Source organism: Peromyscus eremicus, chromosome 2 (assembly GCF_949786415.1).
Source record: "Peromyscus eremicus chromosome 2, PerEre_H2_v1, whole genome shotgun sequence".
In the NCBI taxonomy this organism is placed as follows: domain Eukaryota; kingdom Metazoa; phylum Chordata; class Mammalia; order Rodentia; family Cricetidae; genus Peromyscus; species Peromyscus eremicus.
The window spans coordinates 55,002,490-55,021,045 of record NC_081417.1 but is presented as its reverse complement, the minus strand read 5'-3'; the positions used below and the strand labels follow the sequence as shown (position 1 = coordinate 55,021,045).

The following is an 18,556-nucleotide window of genomic DNA, read 5'->3' as shown; positions in this document are numbered from 1 at the left end:
GTGTGTGTGTGTATATATATATATATATATATATATAAACCTGTTTCCCACCCAGAAAGCTGGGAGTGGAAGCAGTTAATAGCCTGATGATCACTGTGCCATCTGTATGGCCAGGCCACACTGGCTCCTAGACCCTTATCTTGAGGTTTATCTCACTCAGTCTAAGGTGCTGTCTGTCCTCCCCCAAACCCTTATTTACCTCGAGCCTGTTTCCACAGTTAATCTATAGGAACTATATTTATGGAAGATATCCTTGTACTTTACAAAAATTTCTCTATATAGTCATGCCTTCAGCTTTGTTGTGCAAACGGAACTGAGTTAATAATCACCAGGAAACTTTTTTCCAATTTGTGCCATGCTTAAATATGCCTAAAATACTACCTGGTGTCAGACCCTTGAAGTTTGAACCAACACCAGCTACTGAACTGGCTTTCCTTCTTGCCTCCCCTGGATCAACACTCTGCTGGAGGAAGTGTTTGCAGAGACCACACACACACACAAATAAAAATAAAATAGCCAGCCAGGTGGTGGTGGCACCTTTAATCCCAGCACTCGGGAGGCAGAACCAGGCAGATCTCTGTGAGTTCGAGGCCAGCCTGGTCTACAGAGTGAGTTCCAGGAAAGGAGCAAAGCTACACAGAGAAACTCTGTCTTGAAAAACCAAAAAATAAATAAATTAATTAATTAAATAAGTAAGTAAGTAAAATAGCCAGGTGTGGTAGTACACACCTTAATATAAGAACCTGGGGTTCAGAGGCAGGCAGGTAACTATGAGTTCAATGCCAGCCTGATCTATATAGCAAGTTCTGGGCCAGCCAAGGATACACAATAAGACCTTATCTCAAAATATATCTTTAAAAGAAAAAAAAAGGGGACTGAGGAAAAGATTCATGTGGTTAAGTGTCCACTTTGTAAGCATAGACCTAAGGTCAACCCCCAGGACCTAGGTAAAAAGGCAGGGATAGGAAGGCAGAAACAGGAAGCACTAGCCAGTCTAGCCTAATCGGTGAGCTCCAGGCCAATGAAAGAAACTGTTTCAAAGGAGGTGCACAGTATTCCTAAGAACACTCCAAGGTTGACCTCTGGCCTTGATGTGTGAACTGACATACATAAACCCACACCCACCCATACAAGTTCACCCACATACACACAAACATGCACATATACCTATGCACCAAAACAAGAAAAAAGAAAAACCTGCTATATCTTAGTACAGTTTCACTGGTCATTCTCAATCCCAGTTTCCTCACCAAAAGTCTTCACTTGTTCATAAAAGTTAAATGAGTTAGCATGTCCTTGTTTTCAGTGGCATTATTCACAACAGCCAAGACATGGAAGCAACTCCTGTATTCGCTGAGTGATAAATAAACAAAATGTGGTACATATATGAAATATTACTCAGTCTCCAAAAGGAAGAAAATGTTCACACATGATAAGGATTATCCCTGAGAGCAATATGATAAGCCAGTCACAAAGAGACAAACACTATATGGATTCATAGAAGGTACCATGAGTAGTTAAAATCATACACACAGAATGGGGTTGCCAGAGGTGACAGGGAGAGAAGAATGAGGAATTACTGTTTCATGGGTATAGACTTTCAGTTTCATAAGATGAAAGAATTCTAAATGGAGATGATGGTGATGACGACTATCTAACTTCATACCATTGAACCCACTAGTGGCAAAATAAGCTGGGCATGGTGACACACTTCTGTGATTCTAGCACACTGGAGCTAAGGCAGGAGGATCACAAGCTCCAGGCAGCAGAACAAATAAAAGGGCCCTGTCTCAAAAGAGAGATAAAAGGGAGAGGGTAGTTACAATGGTAAATGTTGTTACTTGTATTTTCCACAATTTTAGAAGTTAAAAAATAAGTAAATGTATTAACATATAACAGAACAGCTAGCCTAATGAAAGGAAATACCCACTATTACAGCATATGCCCAAGACACAGTAAACACTAGTGCCAGGTATGGAATGGAAGTTCCCCCCAAGAACAACTTTAAACCCTGGTCCCCACAGTGGCAGTACTGAAGGTTATGAAGCTACAAGAACTAAAACCCAGTGGGGGCCTTAGGTGAGAAAGAGGTACCTGCAAACTGCAGGAGACCCCTTATCTCAAGGTCTCCATCTCCTTCTGGCTCATGATGTCAGGAGTTATTCAATGGGCTTCAGATAGAACCAAAACTAATTTCATAAAATCAGGTCATTATTATGCTCTTCACCTTACACACACACACACAGAGAGAGAGAGAGAGAGAGAGAGAGAGAGAGAGAGAGAGAGAGAGAGAGAGAGAGAGAGAGAGAGAGAGAGAAAGCGAGATGGTATTACCATAACAAGAAGCTTCTACAAAAAAATACCTTTTAATGTAGATATTTTAATCTCTCCTAAGTCAACACCTAAATCCAAAAATGCAAGGACTCAAACAATAATTTGGTAGGATATGTCTGTAATCCAAGTACCTGGAGGTAGGAGGAGGATACCTGGGAGTTCAAGGACATCTTTGACTACACAAATTCAAGGCTAGCCTGGGATGCATGAAATCCTGCTTCCCTGCCTCCAAAAATTAACAAAAACAAGCCAAGTGGCTAAGCAAGGCACCTATCAATAAGCCTGACAACTTGATTGTGATTCCTTGGACTACTACATGGTAGAAAGAGAGAACTGACTCCTCAAGGTGTCCTCGTGACTTCCACATGTGTGTGTGCACTGGAGAACATACACATGAACACTCACAGACATACATACCCCCAAAATAAATTAAAATGTAATTAAATTCATTTTTTAAATAGGCAAGAAAAATTACGGTCTCCAGTAATTGATTAATAAAGGACCTTGAACAAGCCACTTTGTTTCTCCATCTTTGTTCTCTTCACCTGTAGCTTGGGAAAATGAAGTCCATTATTGCTATTTAAAGTGTGGTCCCAGATGTATACTGGCCTTACCCAGAAACCTGCTGGTACCAAAGAATCTAGGCTTGGGCCCCAGCCCTTATTTGAAGAATAAAATTTGCAACTTAACAAGAAACTCAGCTGAATTAAAAATCCACTCACTATCTTTAACATTCAAAAAAAAAAAGGAAAGCTGTAACTGATAACAAAATAAGGAAAAAAGGGAAGTACCACTGAAGATTCAACCCAAAAGTTACATTCAATAAATCTTTCCTCTCTTCTTGGCCATATAAAAGTTCTTATTTTGATCCTGAGGATAAAAGAACAGACAGGAGTAAATAGTAATAATAAAGAATAACCATGATCACAAGTTAGTTCCACCTTCTATTTTTTGCATCTCATACATGATATATAACATTTGAAACTGATTATTGGATAGACTAATTAACTATTACTATAATCTTCCATCAAACGTTCAAGTACCAAAAAAGATTCCCTTACTAGGTAACTGAAAATAAGGAATTGAAGACTTAGGAGAATAAGTGTAAGATAAATGACCATCCAATTCCCCCTTGCCTCCTGCTGGAAGGGGCCTTGGCAAGGGGACACGGAGTGTAGCTCTCTGGGTTATCATCATCTTTTCTCTTTCAGTTGCCAAAGGTAATAAAGCACTGACATGGCAGTTATCCCTCCAAGAGTGCACACTCTGCCTTCCAGGTCACCAAGGAAATGTCCTCCCAGAGCTACAAGGATGGCTCTTGCTCCAAGAGATCTGATGCCCTCTTCTGACCTGCACAGGCACTCACACACAGAGAGACAGAGACAGAGAGAGGAGGAGGGAAGGAGGGAGGAGGGAGAGGAGGAGGAGGAAGAAATTAAAAATAATCTTTTTAACGAGAAAGTTATTTTATGGCCTCAAAGGTCCACACCCCATGAAGACTAAAATAAATGATCTTCTATCTATAATTTGCTGGAGCAGACAGAGTAGTCAAATCCAGCAGACTTGTAGTTTGACAATCACTATACTCTGTCATGCTTCCAAAGAATGAAGGGATGATGTTGTCACTTCAGCAACAATTTCCTCCCTATAGATAGCATCTGAGTGTCTAAAGACCAGAACTCATAGAGATGTACATCGGCAAACCAACCCCAGCTTCCTTCTTCCTGTGCTGCCATTAGCATCTGTCACTAACCCTCTTCCTAAGAGCCCTGCATTATGAGAGAGTGTGCCAGGCCCTTCAAGACAATTACACTTCATTTTGTTCTCCTGTGTCTTCTCTTTTTAAAACATCAATTTGATTTTGATCCATTCTAGGGCATAAGCCATGTCTATTTTTTTTTAAATATGTACAAACTCGGGAGGTGGTGGCACACGCCTTTAATCCCAGCACTCAGGAGGCAGAGACAGGCAGATCTCTGTGAGTTCCAGGCCGGCCTGGTCCACAAAGTGAGTTCCACGACAGGCTCCAGTGCTACACAGAGAAATTCTGTCTCAGAGAAAAAAAAAAAAAAAAGTAAATATGTACAAACTCACTGTCCTCCCAAAACAATACTACTGTATATTTAAATATTTGATCAGCCATCACAATATGGTACTAAGTGGCTCTGAACGGGCTGTCCAAACAGCCTTCTAAAACTTGTCAAATACTGAACGTTTTCTTTAAAATAAGCAATATCTCTATATTCTCTTGTAATTTTTACTCAATATTTCTAGAAAATATTTTATTGAAAAGAGCTAATCTATAACAAACTTAAGATACTACCTTTAACGTACTATAAGTGTCTTACAATAAATATCCATTATTTGTTAACAACTCAGAAGCAAAATTTTTGAGTATCTCCAAATGAGTAGCAAGCTGCTCTCTTGCACTATTTTGATCTTTTCTATTGCTTGCTTTAAATAAACTTCCCTACTATCACAAAAGAAATAAAAATTAGAAATGAGACGGGTGTTGGCGGTGCATGCCTTTAATCCCAGTACTCAGGAGGCAGAGGCAGACAATTCTCTGAGCTCAAGGACAGCCTGCTCTACAGAGTGAGTTCCAGGACAGCCAGAATTACACAGAGAAACCCTGTCTCAAAAAATCAAAAATTAGAAATGAGCTAATAATGAAATTATGGTATTTTTAAGAAAGATAATTAAAAATGTGGAAGTGTTATATGTGGTGGCACACGCTTGTAATCCCAGCACTTGGGAGAAGGATGCAGACAGCACAAGGCCAACTTGGACTACATGAGACCCTACCTCAAAATTTTTAAAACTTAAAAAATAGTGAGAAATACTTGGTTTTAGTTTATGCACAAATAAATAAGAGAATAAATAGCATAATGTTGACATTCACTCTATTTTTCATTTAGTTATTTTATGTGTATGACTGTTTTGTCTGCATGTATGTTGGTATACCACATGCCTGCCAGTACCCTCAAAGGCCTGAAGACAGTGACCAGATTCTCTTGGACTAGAGTTACAGACCTTATGAGCCATTGTATGGGTGCTGGGACTCAAACCCAGGTTTTCTGGAAGAGTGGTAATGCTCTTAACAACTCAGCCATCTCTCTAACCACTCAGCCATCTCTCCAGCCACTCAGAACATTTTTTAATGAGTTTTAATTTTTCCATTTGTTAACGTCAAAAATGAAATAAAGTCAGATTGAGGAAAAGTTTAAAAACTTTACTGCTGTTCAAAGTAAGTGTGTGTGTGTGTGTGTGTGTGTGTGTGTGTGTGTGTGTGTGTGTGTGTTCATACCAAGTGGCAAGAAGCTTGCCTGATAGTGAGTGATGGCAGTAGATAGCACATAAAGTATGAAGCATTTCATCACTTTGGTGGCTGGCTACTATGCTTGAAGAATTCTTTTCTGGCAAGCAGGTCTGTGTAATCTAATCTGTCTATAACTCTGGTCTGATGTCACTGAGCCATGCTGGCAAGGAGTAAAGCTTGCTTTCTGTCTCTCTTATGCATAGAGATAGCACTCTGGAAAAATCAAAATGACTTTTACTTGACTTACAAGGTTATAAGCACTTGTCTTGGGGTAAAGCTAAACTGTGACCTCCATCTTCATTTTTTTAATATTAATGAATAATGTTTAATGGATTACACTATTGAAAAACAAATGCTTTGAGGCTGGGGAGACAGCTCAGTGCTTCTCTTGCTGCTCTTCCAGAGGACCCGAGTTCCATTACTAGCACTCACATCCAGCAGCTCAAAACTACCTGTAACTCGAGCTGGCCTAAGAGTGCCTCGGCATACACACAGCATATACTTACACAGATATGTACATACAAATAATCTTTTTTTAAATAATAACTGGATGCCACTTTGTCCATACTGACAGAACAGTGCCATGAGACATTCTAGATGGAACATTCTAACAGCTAAAAACAAGTGTCTATAACACTAATAGGAATACAAGCCAGGTTGGCGGTGGTGGTGGTGGTGGTGGTGGTGGTGGTGGTGGTGGTGGTGGTGGCGCACGCCTTTAATCCCAGCCTCGGGAGGCAGAGCCAGGCAGATCTCTGTGAGTTTGAGGCCAGCCTGGTCTACAGGGTGAGATCCAGGACAGGCATCAAAACTACACAGAGAAACACTGTCTCGGGGGAAAAAAAAATAGGAATACGAAAAGAAAAAGATCATATATATGTATATTCAAAAGACAACTAGGAAGGCCAGATCTCAAAGAATTCTCAATATACACATACTTTAATTTTATAATTCAAGCAGCAATTTATTTTGTTCTAATTATATTCTGTATTCTGTAACTCTGGGAGTTTACTTTTTATCAGGTAAAACTAACACACACAAAGCTTGAAGGTCATTCTACATAATTAAGAAATAACAAAACTTAGTTCTCTATCATACAAGACTATTTTTTAAATTATTTCCTAAATTCCAAAATGTTATTAAAACCAATGCAAGAAAGCTCACCTGCCAGCAAAATTATCAGCAATAGCTACGTTAAAACCAGGCTGAAAGCCAGAGACACATTGTACTAAGATGGGCTACTTATAAAAATCTTTAAATCAGACTGCACAATTTGAAAAGGAGCTGTCAAAACTAATTCACTCAGTTCCCCACTTCTTTACTAATTTCACAGACAGTAATTCCTTTTGGGGACCAAACTACTATCAAACAAATGAAATCTGAATTTAGTTCCTTAAGATAGATTTTAAAAAAGAAGAAAGGTAGAAATAGAACTCAGTTTTAAAATGCAGTATTGAGTTTGGGGATTTAGCTCAGTGATAAAGTGTTTGCCTAGCAAGCGTAAGACCCTGGGTTCGGGCCTCAGCTGGGGGGGAGGGGGGAACGACAAAATAAAATGCAGGATCAAAGTGTTTCCAAACTATAAAGCAAAGCTTGTTCTCAGAATTACTGTTCTTCTTAAGCCAACGTCAGTATCTTGACCTTACCAACATCAACCTTCATATCTAAATCAGAAAAGTTACCAGCCAACACCTGTTTTTCTGTTAAATTTCTTCACTCCCAACACAGTTAAGGGAAAATAAACATGAGATGAAAAGAGAATCCTCACATCACTTAGTTCCTTCCAGGAATAGACTTAGGAAGGTCTATTTCCTCAGGCTGACAAACCATTCCTAACTTTAATACAATTCAAAAATATCAGATCCACTCTCACTGGATAACTCCACCTGGTCTGAAACTTGCTTTGTAGCTCAAGCTGACCTGGACTTTATTTCAACCTGCCTCACACTAACAAGTGTGCAGCACCGTACCTGTCCATACCTGGCCATGTGGGAATTTTTTTTTTTTTTTTTTTACAAAGGTGACTGCAATGCACAAAAGAATATGTCAGCATTGTCAAATGAGCTAGACTTTCCATGTGGACAGAACCCACCTGATCATCACTAAATTCTTAATGACAAAATAAATAGTATTCTGATATGTGTAATATATTAACTACCATTATGATTCTACTGCTTTACAAAGACAACAAATCAAAGCTGGTCCTCTACTACCATCTTGTTGAGGTCATAAAATACCAACCCTAAACCAGGAAGTTTTCAGCCATGAAACTCTTTAATAAATCATTAAATAAAATGTTTAAGAATACCAGCACATGGGAGGCAAAGGCAAACAGATCTATGTGTGCAGAAACACTCTGTAACAAATATATTGGAGTTCTCATGTTGCCCAGATTTGCCTTGAATCTGATATATGGCCAAGATTTTAGCTTGAACCCTGATCCTCCCCTTGTCATTGCCTCCAAGTGCAGGGGTCAGGGGCATGCACTACCACTGAAGTTTTTGCTTCTAAGTTTTTAACTCTGGAAAAGAGTGTGCCTGGTTGAAGTTTCTATTTTTAAATTCATAAGTGAAGCTCAAAGATTCCCTTCTGCATCTGTTGACGCTGACATGACTTCAGGTTAGAATCATCTTCATACTAAAGCTTTAGGCTGCAGCTGGACTGCACAGATCCTGAGTATCCTCATTATGTGTTGGCCACATTCCACCCAAGCAGTCAGTACAGGACAGCCCATACAAGGTGCTCACCTCCTACCATCTTTGATGGGAGTACCAGAGGATCTATGAACATGCTTTTTTTGTTGTTTTTTTTTTAAAAAAAAAAAAAAACAAAAAAAAAACACTTCGCTATCATTTGATGGTGTCTTAAGAGCCAGCGGAATCATTCTGAATCCTTATTCCACTGTGTGAAACTACTGTACTTAGAAAATTTGTTTGCATTTTCAAATTTAAAATGCTTGGAATTTTTAGCTTTTAGGTCTGCTATTGTTGGGGGGGGGGCAGGAGGGGAAGATTAATATAGAGTCTTGCTGTTTTGCCTAGACTTGTTTTCAGTTCCTAAGTCCAAGAAATCCTACTGCTTCAGCTGCCTGAGTAACAAGGACCTCAGGTATTATGCCACAGTGCCTGACCTGAAAGTTTTGCTTTTATAACAGTACTACTGTATAACTAGCTCACTCAATAGCCAATAAGGAACTGAGGACTACCATCAACCATATAAATAATGCTGGCAGAGGTTTGATACACAGAAGCTTTGGTTAACTTCAATGTCATGAAAACACTGAGTCAGAACCACCCAACTAAACTGTTCTCAGAAACAGTGAGATAATACATTTTGATGTTTTAAACTGCTAAATGCTGGGTAACAAGTATACTATTTCAACAACAAGGGCCAACCAAGAAGCATGCACAGTGGCAGCAATAATCTCCACAGATGGAGCTGCCATTTTACACAACCCAAGATCCAGATCCAACATCAACTGAAAGAATGACATGACATGTGGACTAAAAAAGAAATGTATTTTTTAAACTAAAATTCTCAAAATTCGTACTTAAGGTACACACATAAAGTGATAGAAAAAGAGGGTCCTCCAGCACAAACAGCTGTGTTCTGTTCAAGTCAGAAGCCCATAGTCCAAGAGCTTCCAAGAGGCTTTCTGCCTCATGGCTTTGCAGTCTGAGTTCTGCTGGCGGAGTGGGTATTTAACCCAAGCTGATCTCGACTTTGCAGCAGTGTGGGTTCCAGTTGCTCGGTGGAAGGTCTGAGTGGTGGCTGCAGGTACTGCCACAATGAGCACACTTCTAGCAACAGCCCTCCTCCAGCAAACAAACAACCCATGTGCTAACCAGGCTGGAAGAGCAGTAATAGCTCATGATCTCATTGGAACCCTTTCTACCTTTGACTTCACTATCAAATGCCTTTGGAAGCAATTCACATATCAAATTCCTGTATCTCTGATATATTAAAGTGACTTTTCCTCTTGCCATTAAAAGTAGGAATGTAATACACCCCCGCTAATCTAAAAATATTTCCAATAGGGATAAAAAATTATTTTTGCTGGGCGGTGGTGGCGCACGCCTTTAATCCCAGCACTCGGGAGGCAGAGACAGGTGGATCTTTGTGAGTTCGAGGCCAGCCTGGTCTACAGCGCAAGATCCAGGAAAGGCGCAAAGCTACACAGAGAAACCCTGTCTCGAAAAAAAAAAAAAATTATTTTCACCACTTAACTTCAACCACAAAGCTGAGCATGGCCTACAATCCCAGTACTTGGGAGGTGGAGGCAAGAGAATCAGTACTTCAAAGTCAACTTCTGTTATGCAGCAAGCTCCAGGCTGGTCTAGGTAGTGCAGAGACCTTGACTCTCTTGATAATAATAAAAATAATAATAATAGTAGTAATAGTAATAACAATGAACAATAAATAAATAAGTTCAACCACAGAATTGTTTTTAATTTTTTTAAGGGGCTAGAGAGATGGCTCAGCAGTTAAAAATACTTGCTCCTCTTCCAAAGAACTTGAATTAGATCCTCAGCACTTATAACTGCCTATAACTCTAGCTCCAGGGGTTCTGATGTCATCTTCTAGTCTCCATGAACACCTACCCTCCCCCCCCCACACACACATACACACACATTTTTTTAATGTTTTTTAAAAACTGTTTACCAGGGCTGGAGAGATGGCTCAGCAGTTAAGAGCACTCACTGCTCTTGCAGTGGACCCAGATTCAATTCCCAGCACCCACATGAAGAATCACAACTGTCTGTAATTCCATCTTCGATGACTCTTCTGACCTCTGCTGGTTCCTATACACAAGTGGTGCACATACTGAGACATTCATATATGCACACAAATTAAATTTAAAAAAAAAAAATATGTTCCCCAAAGTCTATAAATGACAACAGCTGAAAATATTAAAAGTTAGGACTGGAAGCAGAGAGATAGCTCAGCAGGTAAAGACACTTGCCACCAAGTTTGAAGACCTTAGTTAATCCCAGGGACACACACGATGGAAAGAAAGAACCAATTCACCAACTGACCTCCATGTGTGTTCTGCAGCACACACCTGCCCATATGCGCGCGCGCGCGCGCGCGCATACACACACACACACACACACACAAAATACAGCATTAAATGTTTTTAAGTTAGGACTGGATGTGCAGCTCAGTAGCAGACTGCCTGCCTGGCATACCACTAGGTTTCATCCCTAGCTCCACTCAACAATGTAATGAGAGGTAGGTGGGAGAAAGGGGACTCTAACCTTTTTATCTTATAAGATGAACAGTCAAGAAGCACTGTGAAAGGTTAGTAAAAGAAGAAAAGAAGGGCTAAAAATAGAGCCATGAAGAATAACAATGAAATAACTATGATGGAATAATAAAGGGAAAGGTGGATACAAAGATTTTGGTGAATTCTATTAACAGCAACTCATTCACACCTGGTAAGTAGAAACATAAAATGGAGTTTAGAGACTTGGGACAGCTTTAGAGTAGCAAAATGTAAAAATGGCTGAAAGCAGTTGCTTTATGGAGTAGAACTGACGTAAGGAAAAAGGGACAGAAACAGACTATAACACTTCTCCATTATAAGCTTCCCAGTATTATTTGATTCTTGAGCCAAATACAGGAATCAATAAGGAAATAATTTTATGTTTACATCTAATAGAAAGACGTTTAACGAAAAGGAAATACTAAGGATTACAAACATGAGCCACCACACGTGTGGTTCCCTTTACTTCAGCTAACAAAAAAAAAATCACATTTATTACTTCATTTCATAGAAGCTTGAGGGTAGACACAGAATAACATTTCCATAATCTGAACATCTGTAATCCAAAATACTCAAAATTGGAGATTTATGGGGTACTGACTGATCTGAAAGCACACTACTACAAAACTGTTTAAAGAACTGTATATAATTACCTTTAGAATCATTTCCATGAATCCCATCCCCAGAAAATTTAATTCTCTACATGTAAATGTTCACACCACTCTGGCTTCCAGCACTTCAGATAAGGTGTTTGCTACTAGAGCAACAAAGAGTATTTCTACAAAGACACTGATCACCCATTAGTGACAGGTACTGAGCAATTCTAACTAACATTACAAAACAAGGTAAAAGAAAATCAACAAGGTTTTTCTACAGCTCACTTATAATAGAACAGTACTTATCATTTCTCATTCACATGGAAGATCTGAAAATGAGGGAAAAGAGGCAGGCAGAAAGATTGAGGAGTTGTGTCTGAAGGAACACCCAGTTCTTAACACCATTTACTCTAAGAGATTAGACAAATATCTTCATGAGAAGATGTTTTAATTTCTCTAACTAAGGTTTGATAAAGAAGAAATTATCGAAAGTAATAAACATAGCCAAAGAATTTTTGTAAAACAATGAAGACATCATTTGGCAACTGTGACAGAGATCACATGCACATGAGACCCTAGATTGAATTCCTAGAACCACCAAAAGAAAGAAAAAATAGTTTACATGATTGCATACTAGTAAAGATTCTGTCTGCATTCCAAACCCACTCTTGCTGCTTACTATACTTCTGTGACCTCAGAAATGTTGCCTCCCTTTATGTGTTTCATTCTAACCTATAGACTAGAATGATAACAGTAGCTGTACTACAGTAGTAAGAATTAAAGGAGATGTTCTACATAGAGTGCTTAGAAAATGCCTAATACCAAGAAGTCAATAAGTGTTACCTGTCATAGCTTTTCCTACAACTAAAATATACAATGAATACTGTGCAGCCATGCCACTATTTAAAAAGTACTAATTAAAGCAATAATAAATCTTACTATTCTTTTAGTTTTGTGGGTGTTTATATCAGTGAAATTTGGCTTTCTTTTCTAGGAAAAGTTCATTTTCCAATTGTCAACTTGGCTATCTCCTCAAACTGTCAGTGATGAAATGAAATAGGCACTCCTGGACAACCTTAGAAATGTAACAAACTTCAGCAAGACACCTATGACCACACTCACTATCCAGGTAATACTACTTTTCTCATCATCTATACAAAGACAGGTATAAAGAAAGCTGTATGGTTACTTATAACAAACAAAAAACTGGTAACACTCTCAATGCCTCAAGAATAAATAATTCTCAGCAGCAATCCAATTTTTTGTTTGTTTTTGTTTTTCAAGACACATCATATAGTTTAGATCTAACAATTTTCAAAGAGCAGCAAATTTCACATATTCACATATCACAAAGAGCATATGGCATGAGGGAAGAAAGATAATTCAATGTCTTCACCCTATCTTATCTGTTTCTCAGATATCTGGGTCCATCTGCCTAGTCTATTTTGAAAATAAAGCTTAGAAATACTAACCAAAAACAGGATTTTTTTTTTTTTTTATTTAAGCCAAGCAGTGGTGGCCTACACCTTTAATCTCGGCATTCATAAGGCAGAGGCAGGAGGATCTCTGTGAGTTTGAGGCCAGCCTGGTCTATAGAGTGAGTTCCAGGACAACAGCCAGGGCTGTTACACAAAGAAATTCTGTCTCAAAAACACCCAAAATAAATAAATAAATAAATAAAAAACAGGATTTTGTTAAGTGTCTCCAAGCTTCAAATCTGTTATCCCTAGAATACAGGCATCTAAAAATTCTCAACTAGGATGCTAGCTGTGTGTGTAGCACAAGTTTTATTTGTATCTGTTTAGTTCTAAATTGAACAGATTGTGGAATAATAAATCTGATTTACATTTGTTACAAATGCCATTTCAAAGAGGTTTTTCTATTCAGAACTGAGAAATAGAACTAAAGACTGAATGCTTGCTTACTAAGTTCAAAACCTGTTCTAGTTTTTACCCCAAAGGTCATACAGTTTTATCTTATTTGAGTCCCAAATTTGTTTGAGAGCAATATCACTGATGAAAATGCAGTTATTGAGAGGTATCTAGAAAAATTACAAGAATTAGAGTTAGATGTTTATTACCAATGATTTATGATTTACTGCACTGTGTATTGCTAAGGTTCTAAGCTTGTATTCATCATCCTGAGCTGACAAAGCTTATATTTATTTACTTACTTACTTACCTACTCACTTACTTACGTAAAGTTACGTGTTGTTGGAGATTAAACCCATGACTTTGTCATGCTAAGCAGTATTCTACCAGTAAGTTATATGCCCAGTCCTTTCAGTCTGTTCCCTAACTCAGATATTCTTACTGTCTCATTTTGCTCAGATAGCTATTCTTATTTTCTTTTTTCGGGTTTTTTTTTTTGGTTTTGTTTTTTTTTTTTTGGTTTTTCAAAACAGGGTTTCTCTGTGTAGCTTTGCTCCTTTCCTGGAACTCACTCTGTAGGCCAGGCTGGCCTCGAACTCACAGAGATCCGCCTGGCTCTGCCTCCCGAGGCTGGGATTAAAGGTGTGCGCCACCACCGCCTGGCAATTCTTATTTTCTTTAGAACCTATACGTGTGAAGAATATTTATTCTGTAAACATTTCTGTAAAGCTGCCTATTAACTGTCAGTTCTACTGTGGTTATAACTGTGTAAAAGTTTGATATCAGAAATTGAGTTTAATACATACTTTCGATAAGCATCTTCATATGCAAGTAATTTTCAAAAATAAAAGGACCCTAAAAGAAAAAAAAATGTCAGCTACGATGGTAACAATTACCTACCACATGTAGCTCTCCTTTAATCAAATTCTCTGGTATATCTTTAATTCAATGACTCTAAATTAGGTTGCTGACTTAACTATCAAACCCAATAAAAGTCAGAATCAACCATGAAACTAGAGTGCTTCTCAAAAATGTGCACTGTCAAAGCCAACCCAGTCCTATTTGATTTAAATCTCTGCTTTTTTTTTCTTTTAGTATAAACCTCCTACAATGATTCATAATTGTTATCTGGGTATTGTCCTAAAAGGTGTCATGATAAACTGGAAAGAAAAAACACCACTCAGAATGTAATGCCAGAAAGAAACAAGGGCTAAGCAGAAATGTGTATTTGAGCTGATATCTTGCCTCAAGTAGAACTCAAAAAGAGCAAGGTGAACAAATATAAAAGCATATATATACAATGGCTAATCTTGGTCATTCTATTTCTACATAGTATAAAAGACAGTTTGTAAATGACTGAATATTATCCCAGAGACATCTGAAGCCTCTTTATTACTGTTCACTAAATGGCAAACAATTCTAGAGTCTCATTACCTTATCCACATCATTGCTGTCTGAACATTTAGCTCCAGTCACCAGAATAAACATCACCTACAAGAATTATTGACAAAATACCTACTCAAGGTACTCAAGTAAACTACCTGGGGTTATTGCACTGTTCTGTACAAAAACAATTACAGCAGCAAATACAGAATCTGTGGCAACATATTATAATTAGTTCATTCATATAACAGCTATTTTTAAAACAAGATAGTCACAGGTCACTAAATACTTACATCAGCACATGTAACATAAACCAGACACTGAACACCACATTATAACCAAGAAATAGAACGTAATTTTTATGAGGAAAATCGGGCCTATTTGCCTTTGAAATACACATTTAGTAAGTTAGATTTTAAAAAATTATCTGGGGCTGGAGAGATGGTTCAACAATTAAGAGAACCTATTGCTCTTGAAAAGGACCTGGGTTCAGTTCCCAGCACCCACATGGTAGCTCATAATACCTGCTCTAGAAGAGTTGACACCGTCCGTCTTCCTGCCTCTGTAGTCTCCTGAACAACCAGGGTACACACTCATGCAAGCACACATATCCCAGTTAGTCTAAGAGGGAACCATAATTGAGAAAATGCCTTCACTAGATCAGCATGTGCACAAGCCTGTGGGGCATTTTCTTGGTTAATAATTGATGCTGAAGGGTCCAGCTCACTGTGGGCAGTGCTATCCCTGGGCAGGTGGTCCTAGATGATATAAGAAAGTAGGCTGAACAAGCCATGAGGAGGAGCAAGCCAATAAGCAGCAATCCTCAATGGATTCTGCTTCAGTTCTTGCCTCTAGGTTCCTGCCCTGCATGAGCTCCTGTCCTGATACCCCTTCATGCTGGTCTACAAAAAAAAGACTCTTTCCTCCCCAAGCTGCTTTGGTCATGGATGTTTTATCACATCCAACCTAACCAAGACAACACCATATATACATAAAAACCAAGAATTTTTTAAGTTAAAAAATATCTTATCAAGGTGTGGTGGGTCACATTTCTAATCCCAGAAATGGGAAGACAGAGGTAGGAAAAAGAAAGGCCACAAGTTCAAGGCTAGCCTGATCTACATCGTAAGTTCCAGACCAGCCAAGGCTACAAAGATCCTATCTTTAAAAAGGAAAAAAAAAAAAAAGTCTTTTAAGAAGAATATATTCAGGCATGGATTGGCAAACTATGACCCAAAAGAAAAAGGTGGACTACTGCTTTGTAAACAAAGTTAGCTTGTTGATTTGTTTATGGCAGGGTCTCTTGTACCTCACACTGACCTTGAACTTGTTATATACTTGAGAATGACCTTGAACTTCTGATCCTCTTGCCACAATCTCCCAAATGCTGGAATTACAGGCTTGAGTCACTACTGCCCAGTTTTACTCAGTGCCAGAGACTAACCTCAGGGCCTACCCCATGCTAGGCAGGCACTGTACCAACTGAACTATATCCCTAACCCCAAATTAAGTTTTACTGAAATATGTATATATAAGGACCGTGGAATAAGAGAAGATACAACCGACAACTAAATTATGAAATAAGGTTAATAAAAAGAGACCCCAAATGTGGGCATGTCAGCACACGCCTATAATCCCAATACTTGGGAGACAGACGTAAGAGGATCGCATGCTCCTTCCATACATTCAGTATAAGGCAGGTATGATGGCTCATACCTGTAATCCCAGCACTTGGGAGGGTGAGGAAGAAGATTGCTGCAGGTTCATCAGGTGTTTAAGGCTACACCAGGCTACAAAGTAAAATTCTGTCTCAAAAAATTAAAACAAATAAAAAACTTTTTATAAAAACTAGAATTCTGAAGCCAAAATTCAGCAGAGTGAACTAAAACTTTAGACAGCTTAGAATACCAATGAGATGAAAGATACATAATTTCTAAAACATATATATTTCGCTGTTCAAATCAGAAACTCACACCCTGAGGAGTATACACTTTCCCTAACAATGTAATATTCTTTAAACATGAGAGTTATTTGTGTAATTGTTTTGAGTAGTAAAACTTACCGAGTACCATCTGCTTTCCAGCTTACTTTATATGGCTTCTGTTCTAAAAGTCTAATATTTTGCTTGTCCATGGAAACAGGCTGTGCTCCAGGAAACCCAGACCTTAAAGAAAAAAACACTATTCTGTCATAGCTACAACCCATATAATGCTATCTTTGTGTTAAACCAATGGCTCACATGTTGATCATAAAGCGATTAATCATGAGATTGATTTCAAATGGATTAGCATCAGCTGTCACAAAAATTCTAACAAAGATTATCACTCTCAGCCAGGAGTGATAATTTAATTAATTACTTTAATCTCAGCACTCAGAAGTTAGAGGCACATGGATCTCTGTGAGTTTGAAGCCAACCTGGTCTACATAGTTAGTTCCAGGACAGCTAGAGCTACAAAGTGAGACCCTGTCTCAAAAAAGCAAAAAAACAAAAAAACAAAAAAAAAAAAAGATTATCACTCTCTTAACATTTTATAATACAAGTTTACAGGGTACTAAATTGCCACTGCTAAATACTGGGCTAATTTTAAAATGTTACTATGCAGGACTAGAGAGAAAGTTCAGTGGCTAAAATGCTTCCTATGTAAGTATGAGGGTCTGTGTTGGGGTTCCCAGCACCCATGTAAAAAGCCAAGCCTGGCAGCAGGTGCTCTAATCCCAGCACTAGGGATAGGGAGTGGGGGTTAAGGTAATTAAGCTAATATTCAAGCTTTTCTCGGAAGTATAAGACTTTAAAACACACCTGCTTTACTATTTAAATCATGCATAATCAATTATGGGGGGGAGGGGCACATTTAGCCCACACGTGCACAGTGGAGGCAGAGGTTGACACTGGGAGTCTTCCTCTATTATTCTCCACTGGTAAGACGCGTCCAACATTAACCAGCACCAACAGAAACAGAGATCAAAAAAAAAAACAAAAACAAAAAACTCTAGTGACAACAGTAATATATTCTTGAGGACAATGTGAGTCAGCTGATCCTGACTCAACTTGACGGTTACAGATTACCGTGAAAAACACCTGACATCCTCTTACAATGTACACATTAACTTTAGGGAGTCAAAAAAAAAAAAAAAAAAAGGGAATGTCTGAATTAATTTTACGCGTTACACAAAGAAACTTGAAAATATTCCTTACCCTTCCCAGCCACAGAACTGATGACATTTCTGCTGTACTTCTCCTAACTTTGGTTGAGTTGTTACTTGAGTTACACCTTTAACAGTTATACCTTCCAAGAAAATAGCACCCTTTAAAGAAAAGAGAGAATAAAATGATAATAATAAATATATGTGTATATATATATATGCACACACACACACACACACACACACACACACACACATATATATATATATATATATATATAATTAAAGGACAAATGTATTTACAAATAAATAAGTTTATTTTCACAAACCTAAGAAAACATATCAAACAGAAATGGTCTGTTTCACCTGCAGTAATAGTAACATCTATAACCCAACAAGTCGGGCGGCTCAGGCAAAAGGATTATAATTCTGAGGCCAACATAGGCTATATAGCAAGATCCCATCTCAAAGCCAAAGAAAAGAAAAGGTGTACTCTAGGGAAGTCTATAAAATTTTCTACACTTGTGTTTTTACACTATTTAAAACTAAAACATTAGTCTAAGTGTATACTAAATTAGTTTCAGACACATCAGAGACCTTCTGGCTTCACTTTCAAGTAAAATCTACATAAAACTCTAGCTGA

At 38.3% G+C, this 18,556-nt stretch overlaps 1 protein-coding gene across 3 annotated transcripts in view; it reads right to left on the bottom strand.

The window, feature by feature from the left end:
- The window catches only part of Rngtt (RNA guanylyltransferase and 5'-phosphatase), a 216,519-nt gene that overhangs the window by 174,868 nt on the left and 23,095 nt on the right, over nucleotides 1-18,556 (bottom strand). For all 3 annotated transcript variants that reach the window (XM_059254084.1, XM_059254086.1, XM_059254085.1), the window contains exons 7-8: nucleotides 17,966-18,075; nucleotides 16,832-16,933 (exon numbers count right to left, since the gene is read on the bottom strand). In XM_059254084.1, coding sequence (XP_059110067.1) covers nucleotides 16,832-16,933; nucleotides 17,966-18,075 — 212 coding nt within the window. The remainder of the gene's footprint in view (nucleotides 1-16,831; nucleotides 16,934-17,965; nucleotides 18,076-18,556) is intronic.